The sequence below is a fragment of the Rhodamnia argentea genome, chromosome 6 (genome assembly GCF_020921035.1).
Source record: "Rhodamnia argentea isolate NSW1041297 chromosome 6, ASM2092103v1, whole genome shotgun sequence".
NCBI lineage: Eukaryota > Viridiplantae > Streptophyta > Magnoliopsida > Myrtales > Myrtaceae > Rhodamnia > Rhodamnia argentea.
In genome coordinates, this window is record NC_063155.1 from 7,710,847 (window position 1) to 7,723,933 (window position 13,087).

The 13,087-nt window shown below is 43.1% G+C and overlaps 2 protein-coding genes across 3 annotated transcripts; one reads left to right on the forward strand and one right to left on the reverse strand.

The window, feature by feature from the left end:
• The first annotated feature begins 1,302 nt into the window (after positions 1-1,302).
• LOC115743195 (respiratory burst oxidase homolog protein A-like) lies at positions 1,303-7,452 on the forward strand. 2 transcript variants are annotated; one of them, XM_030677900.2, is made up of 14 exons: positions 1,303-2,124; positions 3,217-3,373; positions 3,488-3,536; positions 3,615-3,728; positions 4,003-4,416; positions 4,532-4,918; positions 5,086-5,181; positions 5,399-5,514; positions 5,671-5,773; positions 5,845-6,009; positions 6,101-6,232; positions 6,324-6,452; positions 6,733-6,811; positions 7,087-7,452. In XM_030677900.2, exons 1-14 carry the CDS (start codon positions 1,809-1,811, stop codon positions 7,194-7,196), a joined length of 2,367 nt encoding a protein of 788 aa, XP_030533760.2. In that variant the 5' UTR covers positions 1,303-1,808; the 3' UTR covers positions 7,197-7,452. The 2 variants fall into 2 exon arrangements, with proteins under 2 accessions (XP_030533760.2, XP_048136081.1); XM_048280124.1 differs by having other exon boundaries at positions 4,012-4,416.
• Positions 7,453-7,773: 321 nt separating this feature from the next.
• Positions 7,774-12,975, reverse strand: LOC115743201 (ATP synthase subunit gamma, mitochondrial). Its single transcript, XM_030677912.2, has 9 exons — positions 12,740-12,975; positions 11,658-11,701; positions 11,370-11,522; positions 10,255-10,368; positions 10,032-10,159; positions 9,408-9,530; positions 9,201-9,323; positions 8,479-8,600; positions 7,774-8,226 (listed from the first exon to the last, which is right to left on the reverse strand). The coding sequence occupies exons 1-9, from the start codon at positions 12,832-12,834 to the stop codon at positions 8,157-8,159; spliced, it is 972 nt and encodes a 323-aa protein (XP_030533772.1). The 5' UTR covers positions 12,835-12,975; the 3' UTR covers positions 7,774-8,156.
• Positions 12,976-13,087: the final 112 nt, after the last annotated feature.

The window sequence follows — 13,087 nt, forward strand, 5'->3', positions numbered from 1 at the left end:
ATTCTCCCAAAAAGATAAATTGAGTTCACCGAGATAAATTTGAGAGGTGAGCCGAACTTGTTTTACTCAAATTTCATAAAATCGTGAAACAAATTTGATGGAATCTACACGACAACGTTTGGGTGTTCCGAAAGTTTTTAGCATTCTCGCGTTTGAAAAGGCCAAAGTGCGTGAGTCGTCAAACTTAGATTAAGCGTAAAAAAATAAAATAAAATGAGAAAGCAAAAAATAAGTCTAGACTTCGATATTGAACTCTCCCCCTCACATCAGTATACTTGGAAACGTTGGAATGCTAATTCATAGGATTGACACGATTGGTTGGGATGTCGGGGTGATTTCTATCTAGCTCGTGAACTAAAAGACGCTTACTCGCCATATGCACATGGCAAAGTAGGGGTGTCCCTAAGAATCGAGCCGACTCGTGAACCGGAACTAAACTGGACCGAATTTGTTGATTCTAGGCAATTGCTGGTTCTAGATGCAAAACCAAACCACCCCCGGAGTGATTTTTTTTTTTTTCAACTCTAAATTTTCATTTTCTCCTTAAGAGCAAAGGAAAAGAAATTACCATAACCCTAAACAGGACCAAGATCGAGAAGTTTTATTCTCGATTCTGGGGTGGAACCGACCCAACTCGGGAGTCGATGACCCTTTTGGCAAAGGCTCATAATTAATTGGTTCGTGAGGTTTGCAGAGTATTTCACGGGCTTGTGCAGTAGTGCTCCTGAATTATGAAGGGGCAAATAAATGTTCCAATGCTTTTCCATCCGCTAGCAAGAGAGAAACGTCAATCACAGAATAAAAGCAGAGAGACATGATCAATGGAGAGTAGGCCCAAAACAATGGCCCATCAGAATGGGCTCAGGCCCATAACCAGAGCACACTCCTCGGCCGTACAGTGGTGAGCGCCAGCCGGCCAGCCAACCCAGAATGACTACAAGTGTGTCTTGGGTTGGACTCGACATGTCGTATGATGTTTTCTTCCTGCAGCTTCCAATGACTGCCTGGCCTGGCCTGGCTCTGGCTCTGGCTCCCGGTACTTCTTGGTTAAAGAAGAAACGGAGGATGTTGCAGTGATTGACAGCTATAGCCTTTTTGCGCCCCCCAAAGCTGATAAAGGCAAAATGGTTTTGTGATTGCTTGCTTGCGAAGGGCAAAGAGGAAGGAAGGAAGTGAAAATGCACATGGCTGGTTTGGTTGGTCGGTCGTTTTAAGATTGTAGACCCGCCTTTTCTACGTAAGCATGAGAGAGAGAGAGAGAGAGAGAGAGAGTGGTTTGCAGAACCAATCTTTGCTGTTCTGTCCCAGAATTTCATTTGCTTGCAATGGTGAGTTGATGAGCTGTTTTCGTTTGGCTGATGACCCAATTCCTACTCTCTCTCTCTGTCTCTAACCCATCAAAATCATGCAGTTTCTCTCCACTCTCTACCTGCTCTGCTCTCACACTTTCTTTCACCTTCTCTCCTTTGAGCTCATGCATTACCCCATCATTAATTATTAATGAACTCTCTCTCTCTCTCTCTCTCTCTCTCTCTCTCTCTCCATATCTTATTACCCCACCAAATCAAATATCACATATCACCCATTTTCTCAAAGCACGTGATTTTCCCTCACTTTCCTTTGCTCACAGAACACTTTCAGAATCCCAGAAACCACAGAGGAAAAGAGACAAAAAAAGAAGAATTTTTTCACCACCCCATCTGGGTTCCCAAAACTCTCTCTCACTAGGAGAAAAGCTTCAACGTTCTGAAAATTCAAATTCGTAAAGATTAAGTCAGCAGAAGGAAGAGAGAGTTGAGCCCAGCGACATGGACTCTCCTGAGGCTCATTATTCACAATCCTCGTCCTCCTCCTCCTCATCCTCGTCCTCATCTTGTCACGGCTCAAGCCTGGTTCCGGTCCAAACCAGCGCGCGGTGTCCCGCGAACCGAGATCACCCTGCCGATGATCAGGACGGGGGCGCAGCGACCACGAGCCTGGTGATCCAGCGGCTGAGATTCCTGGACGCGAGCGCCGCCGCCAAGCACTGGAGCCAGGTGGAGGAGCGGTTCGACCGGATTGCCCTGAGCCGCCGGGACGGCACTGAACCGGTGGTGAAGTGGTCGGATTTCGCCTTCTGTGTCGGTAAGTGCTCGGGAACAAGGCGAACAATTAACGATTTTTTTTTCCTTTCTGGCCATTTAATTAGAAAAACTAAATTAAAAATATCATTTCGTTTTTTTTTTAATTTTCTTTTTGAGAGAAATTTTTTTGGATCCTTGTCGTTAAGCAAGACGCCATCGAGCGCTCAACATGCGCGGTTTTACGCGTCCATGCAAGGGGCGCTCTCGCTAACATGCGCTCCCGCCGCTTCCCGGCACGTATAAGGGACTCAATAACTGCCACGTAAGCCAGCGCATGTTAGCATCAAATAGTGAAAAGACAATAATTTAGCGGAAAAATATGTAATATTCACGGTACAGTTTCAAACTGTCAATATCTCGAAACCCCTTTAAAAAAAAAAACAGTTCCATAATTTTTTATATTTTTTTTTTCAAAATTACTTCGATAATTTTTTATTTATAATTGTTTGGTAAAAAATCAGGAACGTGGTTAATGCCTTTTCTCATATGTGATTTATTTCGATAATCGCGACAGCTAGCGAGTAGATAAATAACAAATTATTTCAATATTTTGTAATAACATCTTGACGAACATGTTCACTGGATAGAAATAAGAAATAATTTGCTCGTATCGATCTAGATTGGTCCGAAAAAAGAATCGGACCAACTCTTCTACCAATGGACGACATGGGTAATCCTCTCCAATTACTGGTCATCTAGCTTGCAGCGTCGAGGGAGGAGGGAAAAGGCGAATATTTACCATAGGTAACTCTAGCAATTTGAGGTTATTGTGACCGGAGGAGGGAAAAGACGAATATTTGCCATAGGTAACTCTAGCAATTTGAGGTTATTGCGACCGGTTCGGGACTGGTTGGATGAAGTTCTACGTCGCATCCCAATGGATGGAATGTTTGAACAGTTGGGCAGTAGGATGATAAAATTTTAAATTGGAATGCATGTCAATTAAGATCTTATTTATTCGGAAAAAAAAGGAGAGAATCCTAGACAAAAACGTTAGTATGTAATAATTTTTTTTTTCCTTTTCAAATCAGACTTTTGTTGGAAGTGGCATGAAAAGAAAATGTGAGAGCTTGGTTTGACCAAATTGATTTAGGGATTCAACGGTCAACGGAGTACGCCCACGAGCTGCTGAGAGCGCTGAGGGGAAGAGATGACGTCAAAGCTGACGTCACGAGAAGCGAACTCCACTACTGCTGGCGCCGCGTCACCGACCCATGCCCCGATTCCAAAATCCAGATTTTCTTCGACTTGTAATTAATTTAATTAATCACCATCTTTAATTAATTTTTCTACATATTTCGTTTACGAAAAATACCTATGTATTTCCCTTTTCTTTTTTTTTTCGTTTTGATTATATTGTGCAGATGTGATAGAAATATGGACGGGCTGATTAGCCGGTGCGACGTGAAGGAGGTACGTTTGTCTAGCGAAAATTTAAAGGGTTTCGGGCTTAATTGTTTCCTCAAAAGATTCAAATTTTAATTTGGGCAGATGATTTTGTTGAGCGCTTCGGCGAATAAGTTATCCTTGACCGGCGAGGAAGCGGATGAGTATGCCGCTCCGATCATGGACGCCGTCGACGCTGGAAATCGAGGTTACATAGAGGTGATACCTTCTTGTTCCCCATCTTGCCATTTAAGGCCGTTTGTTTAGCGAAAAATGACTCGTTGGAAAAATGTTAAAAACGATCTTTTTTTATCGTTTATACAACTAAATGGACGAAAAATATTTTTATCTTCCACGAAAATATGTGGACACAAATTGTTTTCAACAATGAAAATCTTTTGCATTAACTAATTATTTCGAGCGATACGAGCAATCATTTTCAGAAAAATATTTTTCAAATAATTTATTTATCGTGACATATTTGTTGTACCAGTTATCTCAAGTGGAAACGCTACTGAAGTTCGGCTTGTCGAAGGACTCTGCCGCAACTACCCCGTCGCCGAGGCTGTGCTACCACGGGGGCTGTGATTCCAATGGGGCGGTCCGGCAGCCCATGTCAAGGCCCGAGGTCTTGTTCCGGACCTACTGGCGGCGAGCGTGGATCGTGGTTCTCTGGCTGGCGATCTGCATCGCATTGTTCGCGTGGAAGTTCGTTCAGTACCAGCATAGAATGGCGTTTGAGGTCATGGGCTACTGCCTCTGTACTGCCAAAGGGGCCGCCGAGACCCTCAAGTTCAACATGGCCGTGATTCTCCTCCCCGTCTGCCGGAACACAGTCACGTGGCTCCGCGCCAGCCGCCGGGTCGGCATGGTTGTCCCCTTCAATGATAACATCAACTTTCACAAGGTAGACGAGTGAGTAGCATAGCGTGACTCTTGCAATATAAATTAGCAGTCTAGCATCATTTACTATAGCAAGTATGATTCCCTCCAAAACCCCCGAATCCATTTCTCCGTGACAGTTGATCGCGGGTGGGATCGTGATCGGCGTGATCCTCCATGGTGGCACCCACCTGGCATGCGACTTCCCTCGGATCAGCAGCTCGGATAGCTCGATCTTCAGCCGGACAATCGCCGCGAGGTTCGGCTACCATCAGCCTTCCTACGTGCAGATCCTGGCGACGACGGAGGCGGTGACGGGGATGACGATGGTGGTCCTCATGGCGATCGCATTCTCCCTTGCGACGAGGTGGCCGCGGCGCCGGGTCCCACCGTTGCCCCGGTCGGTCCGGCAGGTCACAGGGTACAATGCGTTCTGGTACTCGCACCACCTCTTCATCTTCGTGTACGCCTTGTTGATTGTGCATTCCATGTTCCTCTTCCTCACCAGCAACCTGATAGAAAAGACGGTAAGTCGCTAGGACTCTCCGTTCGTATGGATTTTTCACAACTTCATTTGGAAGAAGTGCAATTTTCTCCCAATATAATTCGCAATGCCGACATTTGATTCGATGAGAATGTATGCCTTTTTCTAATATTGTCACTGATTTGCGCATAAACTGTTCCGGTCGTGCAGACATGGATGTATATTGCCTTTCCCATGCTGCTGTACGCGGGAGAGAGGATCTTCCGGGCTGTTAGATCGGCATTTTACGAGGTGGAGATTCTGAAGGTATGTCGAGTCGTTTACTACTCTCCGAAAATGGTTTTGCCGGACTTGTATGAATTACATGGGAATCATGTTCGGTCGGTCACCAGAAAGCTATGAATCCGAAATATCCCGTGGCTGGCCGGCTCTCGTGGAGCATGTTTTCCCATGAAACAAACGACCCTTGTATGGTATCTACTCCGACCATGTAAATAATTGACTGCTGTATTTTCTCATGTAGGCAAATGTATATCCGGGAAAGGTTCTGTCCCTGATGTTTCGCAAGCCGGAAGGTTTTGAGTACAGGAGCGGGATGTATATATACGTTCAATGCCCTCGAATATCGCCATTTGAATGGTATTCAGCTGCATATCCCGATCGATGTTCTTCTTTCTTTTGAACCGGTCATCATTGCTTTTAGAATCGCGACTGCTGTAAAAATGGCTACGAATCTCTCCTTGTTCTTTCGCCTGCTTAAACCAACCATGATTTCGTTTCTATCTTGATTTTCAGGCACCCGTTTTCGTTAACTTCCGGACCAGATGATGGTCATTTAAGTGTGCATATTAGGACACTAGGAGACTGGAGCTATCAATTATACAGTCTCTTCCAAGAGGTAAGGAACAAAAGGGGGTCACGAATCGATCTCCCTCTGGAACCGGGAATCTGAATCTCCGTCTGTTGCAGGCGACTGCGGCAAGACTAGATAGCTATCCCAAGATATACATCGATGGGCCTTACGGCGCGGCCTCTCAGGACTACATCAAGTACGACGTCGTGGTTCTGATAGGGCTCGGAATAGGAGCCACGCCGTTCATCAGCATTCTTAAGGATGTCATCAGTCATGATCATGTAAGTTTCTCTCGGTTACACTTCCTTACATACGATCCGCTATTTTTTAAATCCTGTGCCGGTGACACGAGGTAAATGCTCGATTTACTAGGTCGATAACAGGCTAGTTAGCATTCCGAAGGGTCCGACGAAAGCCTATCTCTACTGGGTTACCAGGGACCAGAGCTCCTTCGCCTGGTTCAGGGATTTTATCAGGCAGATGCCAAAGACCAACCAGAAAGAGGTGCTGATTGATTCTTAAACCAAATTAGCCCTTCCTTTGCCTATAGGAAACAATCCTCATCATTCAGTTTTCTTCTGCCCATCCTTTTCAGTCGATTATGGAGATGCACAACTTCCTGACCTCGATGTACAAGGAGGAGGATGCGCGGTCGGTGTTACTAAGCGCCATTCAAGCTCTGTCCCATGCCAAGAACGGCGTCGACTTCATCTCCCAGACCCCGGTTAGTAACACAATCATTTTCTCCGCATCGCCACATCGGGTTCCTGTGTAGCAATTTCCCTTCGGGGCTTCATCTTTAATCTTCATCGTACTAAAAACATGTGTCCTTCTCAGAATTGTGTTTTGCATCTGTCTTAAAGTACAGTCTTCTCATTTACGTTGCAAATCAATTTGTGCGAATGATTATGACGAAAGCATTTAGGTTCAGTTCAACCGACTCATGTGAATTCATGGGAAATCGGTAGAGAAGGACTGGATCTAACTTCTGATGGCATTTTCAGGTGCATACCCATTTTGCCAGACCAAATTGGTCCAGCATCTTCTCTAGGTTGTCCCGTAGACACAGTGGTTCCCGGATAGGTGAGACTCCGGCAAACCCCGTAACTAGAATACATCTTATCATCATTTGCTTTTGGCATGCTGCCGTGATTCTTCTACTCGAAGGCATTCTACGTCGTACAATTAACGGGGTCCTAATCAAAACTCTTTTGCCATTTGTCGACAAAACCATGCGTAATTAATTTGCGACGTGAATGTGGTAAAACGAATTGGTTAGCGATCTCAGAAGGCGCTTGGGAACCGATTGTTTTCTCCTCAACCGGGCAATCTGAATCTCTTGGCTTTGTGATTGACAGGGGTGTTCTATTGTGGTCCTCCAGCATTAGCAAGAGAATTGGAGGAGCTGTGCACCAAATTCTCCACCAAAACCATCACCAGATTTGTATTCCATAAGGAGCATTATTGACTAGGCTTCTTTCTCTTCTTTGTTTTTAGTTGGGAATCTTGAGGTTTGGTTGTTCCTACTCCACAGGAAGAAGGGGGAATAGCTGAGAATGAGGTTTTTATTTGTTGGCCAGAACTGAGAATTAGGTTTACCCTGTGCATTACAGGAGAGAAATTGCTGACAATACCCTGTTGTTTTTAGCTTAAAATTGTTCTATGGGAAAGCATGTACAGAACACCAACTTGAGTGGAAATACCTCTGTTTAATCTTCTCCAAAGGTCAATCCCGACCAATATATGGCTGGACATCAATCCTGCCGCGATCAGAAAGGACCGTGTTTACGAAGCTTTGTGATAGGATATTTTGAGGCCATCCAATTTCTTGCGCTGTTAGGACATCAAAATTACGATAATTTCGCGTCTCGATGACCCTAATCACAAAAACATGAAGAAGCCCCTCTGGTAATAGATCAATTCTTAATCTATTTGCCAGGTGCTGGTTTTCAGGCCAAACGTGAGATTTCATCATTTGCATGAGAAACTAACGTTCCAAGGAACAAGAGAATTTAATCAAGCTCTCTATTCAGGGGTCAGCAGTCTAAAGAAGCAATTTGGGAGACAAGTTTATTCAAAAGAACCACACAATTGAGTAGCTCGCCTAACTCGAGCACGGGGAGTTGCTAAATGAAGCACCATATACACTCCAATGAAGGTACCAGGAGGTTGCTGCTGCAAAACATCCATCATTCAATTAACGCCAACGTCAACATCCAGAGTAGGAATGAAGAAGAAACTCCAGGAGTAAAGCAAAACCAGGGAAGAAAATTGCTTTGTACTTCACAGAATTTAACTTTCTGGCACTGGGAATTATTGCGGTGCTTCTCAGAAATCCTCAAAAAGGAACAGCGACACATGTTTAAACAAAGCCAGCCTTCATCTTATTTCTTCGCCATCAAACAAGCTGGAAATACTTTATCCGCAATTAGCCCTCCAATGCCGATGCTCCAGATATAATCTCAATCAACTCTGTGGTAATAGAAGCTTGACGGGTTCTGACAATCAAGGCAACATTACGAACAATCAGTCACGCAACAAAATAGTTACTGATTTTCAGTTTTACATGCTTCTCCTTCTATCTTCCTTTTATAGATAGAAAATAGAGGGATATCTACGTTATTTTCCTAATAGTTTTTTGCCAACCCCCCCATTATCTGCAATGACAAAATCAATGGAAGATCGCTTCTGACAAATGGCCTCATATTCACCATCATGAGAGAGAGAGAGAGAGAGAGAGAGAGAGAGACCTGTTATAAGTGAGAGTGAGGCGGTCAAGCACTTCACCAGCATTTCTGCTTGAGCTATCCATGGCAGACATCCTAGCACCCATCTCACTGCAAGAGTTCTCCAATACGGCATTAAACAAGACCTGTGCGAAGAGTGCATCTTGTAAATTACGGAAATGGAAGGGAGGAAACTCATAATGCACAACCCTGGAATCTACCAGCAACAATCACCAGAAATCAAGTAGGAAATGATAAAGGCAGGACTAGGGAGAAAGGCCTGTAGTCACTCCATCAACTCCCCCATCCTGCTTATCTACATCATTCTTACAAAAGAAATCTTGCCAATGATATATTCCCCTATAGTCATGCTACTCGTCGCTACTTTGATTCAAAAGTTTTTCTCTCAAGAAACTCGCAAAAGGAAAAAGTACTTCAGAGAGTCCTAAATACATAAAACTTACTACTCTAGTCACAAATAACTCACAAGCAAATAATATGTTAAATCTGTTTCTACAAACAGATGAGAAACTGTCATGAATAGTACCAAGTGCAAACAAGGAGAACTGAAATAACCTTAAGTTTCTACAAACAGATGAGAAAAAGTTATGAATAGTGCAAAGTGCAAACAAGTAGAATCCACATAACTTTAAAGGTTTATCTATGCATTGATCCACCTAGCGGAGGAAAAATCAACCAGACCTAGCTGTAAGTACTAACTATAATCTAAAAATTGTCGTACTTACACAAGAAAACTGGAATTCTGCCAGATTCTGTAGTGTTTCTCCCCTCGTTGAACTACCTTCGATCTCATAGGAGTCTAGTTCTCCAAGCTTTCCCGAACCAGATTCCACCTCCCTTTCAACAACCTATGCAACCACTCATCAAGTATGATATCCAGAACAACAAAAGATAAAAACCAGACTTGAGCGAAGGTAAAGAATTAATGTCACCTCAGGTGATAGCACAGTTGCCACTGTTGGTATAAATGAGACGACAGAATGAAACTTGTTGAAGACAATTTTTAGAGCATCAAACTCAACGTTCTTTATGATGTCATCAGCCAGCACAGAAACCTGACAGGAATAAACAATGCAAAGCATGAGGAAGGGCCCAAAGGGGTCTGATATATGACTTTTGAACAGAAAAGACTGCAACAATCAAAAACAAAAAGAATCTACCATCTAATTTAATGATCAGCCAGAAGGTGATTTGACTTTGCAAGACATATAAAAATTAAATGCATTCAATTTTTTCCAATCACAAAAGAGTATCCAGCAACTCAATGGTGGGACAAAAGAAAAAGTACCATCCGATGTATGTGCTTTTGTTATACTTCTTTCAGTGTTTTTTTTTGGTGTGTGTGTATGTGTGTGTGGGTTTTTAGGGGGGGTGTTGGTGTTGTTGGTGTGTTTGACTGAGAGTGCGCCTGCATCACCAGACAAGAAGCAGAGAGCAACCAAAAGAGAAGAACTATAAATGTAAAATTCAAAAGCCTGGTACCATGAATGCATACAACAAAGCAAACACACCTGGTACAAGCTATCTATAGAAATTCCAAAAACACAGTAACCAACCTGAGTATAGTTCAGAGGAATTTTTGGTAACTCTGTTATAGTCAAGTGTATATCCTTTCGTGAGTCACGGATCAATTGAACCTTTGCTTTTTCCCCCACGACGACATACTTTGGTTTTTTTTCAGGCCCTGCAGCATTTTAAATTATATAACTGGTAAAAAGCATTCTCACTAATCTTTTAGACCAATATAAGGGATCACCATCTACTACTAACAAACAGTACCTGAGTTCAACTTGTGCAAACCCTTGCTTACCCTTACTGAAGTGGAATTAATCCCACCGCACAGCCCTTTGTCCGAAGAAACGGTGACTATAACATTCTTCTTGACATCAATGCCTGTAGTTTCATATCGAATAATTATACATCGGAGAGAGAGAGAGAGAGAGAGAGAAATGAATGAATTATCAAACATACTCCAGGCCCCGAAAAGGCTCCTCTTTTCAAGGTGATAGCCATGTCCATGAAAACAAAAAATTCATTTGTTTCATCTCCAAGCCATTCCAAATGTCACTACCAACCTTTCTATTTAGATATTTTCCTCTTTCCAGCTCAAATGTTTAATTGCTTTAGTTTTGACTTTTCTGCGTTTGCAGAAACTCTTTTTATTATTTTATTTTTTGTTCTTGATTTAATTGCTTTAGGAGGGTGATCATTAATCTTTTAGGCATGTAAACATGGTAGAACTCTCAGCTGCATCAAATTATTGTTTGTCCTGAAACAAAATCGGTTTTACCGACAACTGACGTCAGCACAACAGTTTCTTACGGTACAATCACTTGTTTATGAAGTTCCCTAGTTCCACCGTCCTTCATATAACAGACAGGATGAGGAAGTCAAAGCCAGAAGAGACAGGCCAGCATAAAAGAAATGAAAAAAATACTTTGGTCAAGAAAAACTTTGAACTTTATACGCCAAAACATTCCGACCTCTTACTTTTATCGTTGTGAAAATCTTGGCCCAAAATAATCTCAATAACCTACACCTTTTCTTTCTATCATGCATTCCGAGTACTAGTCATTCTTCTCTTTTATGTAGAGCCATATTGCTTGACATCAATTCAGAGAGATCCTTGCCTGAAGCATAAGCCAAGAGCCAATAACATCGGAAAAAACTGACACTTTCCAAGGTACCTTGGCAAAAAATTGATGAACTTTCCAATTTTCAGTTAAAAAAGCTGTCTAAACTTGCATTTCTCGAGCCACTCATTCAGGTTGATGTCATCAACCAGCATCAAATTCAAACCATGCATTTCCAGAAGGGTATCACATTCAGTGGCCACCCCAATATACTTATATCGAAGGTGGATGTAAGAAATAATTGTTTGTAAATGAACATACTGGGGGTGTCGCCAAGAAGGGCAACGAATGGTTGCCACAGGCCACGTGAATTTTCAGCTCTAGTTTGAATTGCTCGTAGCTTTGAGGCTGCAACCATCTTCATAGCCTTGGTGATCTTCTGAATATTCTTCACACTCTTCATCCTGTTCCTTACTGCATAGAGAAAAAACACAGGATCAGGTATTTCAACATATAGAACTGATCGATTTTCAGCTCACTGAAATGAGACCTTAACAAGAAAGCATCAAAAGATGAATTCATGAGAAATCAAGAGAAGATGGCTCTTACCCACTTGAGTTGAAATAGAACGAGCCCCAAAAGGAACCTCTTCCCTGCCAACCCAATACAGTTCAATAAGCTACACAACTTAAGTAAAAGCTCTATCTAATTCAGCCACGCATAAACCGTGATCAAGAGAGAGACCATTATACAGTCTTTCCCTTGCAAAGACAGATGTAGGAAGAACCACTGTAGTTTCCAGTTCAGGTATACCTCAATAGGGAAAACTAGTCCTTTGGACTATGATGCGCAATTTTGCCCTACATCTCAGACACTGTTTAACTGAAGTTGGATGATGCAGTATGATCGAAGGTACTTTCTTAGCATGGTCATCTGCTAATACTAAACGAGTTCAATGAAATGTCTAATGGGCAGTGCAGGAGCATCAATCAGTAAACTTGGCTAAGCAGAAGAAAAATATTGATGATGTAACTGCACAAATAAATGTTCTGAGAGAGAAAAGAGCAGAAAAAACAAATGAGAAAACAAACTTTCATTGGACTGCACAGTTTACACTCAATGTCCGTGATAGGGTCGTTATGAAGGTCGTACTCCAACTGTTGATCTAAAATTTGCTTGCTTGGTTGCAACATTCTTCACACAACGAACTACATTCGCACAATCTTTCTCGAAATGGTTGATGCTTGGCAACATATAACAATTGAGAAGAAACTCTGGCATAACAATAACAAATTCGCCGATTTCATATTTAACCAGGAAGAAACTGCCACGCAGTATACACCGCAAAAATGAAAACAAAACTCCTCAATCTTTCGGCACATAAAGTCTCCACCATATCTGGTAAAGCAACTCGCTAATAAGGACCCGAAGAGGAACACTCGAAGCTAGTATCATGAATCAAGGCTCAGCACTACATAAAGCGATCAAGACCTCGAGACAAGAACCATTTCTCACGCCGAACGCGAATTGAGGAATCCCGCGGCTACCCTACTCTACCCTACCTCATCGCAACGCAAAATCAAATCGCTTCGAGCACACCAGCCCTGATTGAAACGGATAGAAATAAACGCGCGAACTACCAAAACAGCTCGTGAATGCGGGTATTAGAGATGGAGGAGGAAGCGCTTTACTCGGGCAACAGGGAGGACCGGGCGGCGGCGATCGGGCGGGGAGAGAGTAGAGGGGCGAATCGCCTCCCTTCGCGTCGGAGCGCAGCCATCGCCATTGTCGATCTTCGATTCAGGGGGGTGGGCAGATTCGAAAACCCTAGAAAGCTTTGTTCTTGCTGCTGATAGATCCGAGTGGAGCTGAAGGTTTGCTCCTCTTTCGTTGCTTCGTCTGTAGAGGGGGAGCTTTGCTTGTGAGAGACTGGGCTTGGTCTTTGTCTCGAGCCGAGCCCGGCTCGGCTCGGCTGAGTTGAGAAGGAAATGCGACGCCGTTTCAGCTCCACACGGGGTCATGAAAAAGTAGTGAAATAA

What these genes read in the sequence shown, in the direction of transcription:
- LOC115743195 (XM_030677900.2), top strand. Translation starts at nt 1,809, where the DNA reads ATGGACTCTCCTGAGGCTCATTATTCACAATCCTCGTCCTCCTCCTCC. An exon ending in GGATTTCGCCTTCTGTGTCG is followed by an intron (nt 2,125 to 3,216) that starts GTAAGTGCTCGG and finishes AAATTGATTTAG; the next exon opens with GGATTCAACGGTCAACGGAG. An exon ending in GCAACCTGATAGAAAAGACG is followed by an intron (nt 4,919 to 5,085) that starts GTAAGTCGCTAG and finishes CCGGTCGTGCAG; the next exon opens with ACATGGATGTATATTGCCTT.
- LOC115743201 (XM_030677912.2), bottom strand. Translation starts at nt 12,834, where the DNA reads ATGGCGATGGCTGCGCTCCGACGCGAAGGGAGGCGATTCGCCCCTCTA. An exon ending in CGGTCCTCCCTGTTGCCCGA is followed by an intron (nt 11,702 to 12,739) that starts GTAAAGCGCTTC and finishes TTGGGTTGGCAG; the next exon opens with GGAAGAGGTTCCTTTTGGGG. An exon ending in TTCCTCTGAACTATACTCAG is followed by an intron (nt 9,531 to 10,031) that starts GTTGGTTACTGT and finishes TATTCCTGTCAG; the next exon opens with GTTTCTGTGCTGGCTGATGA.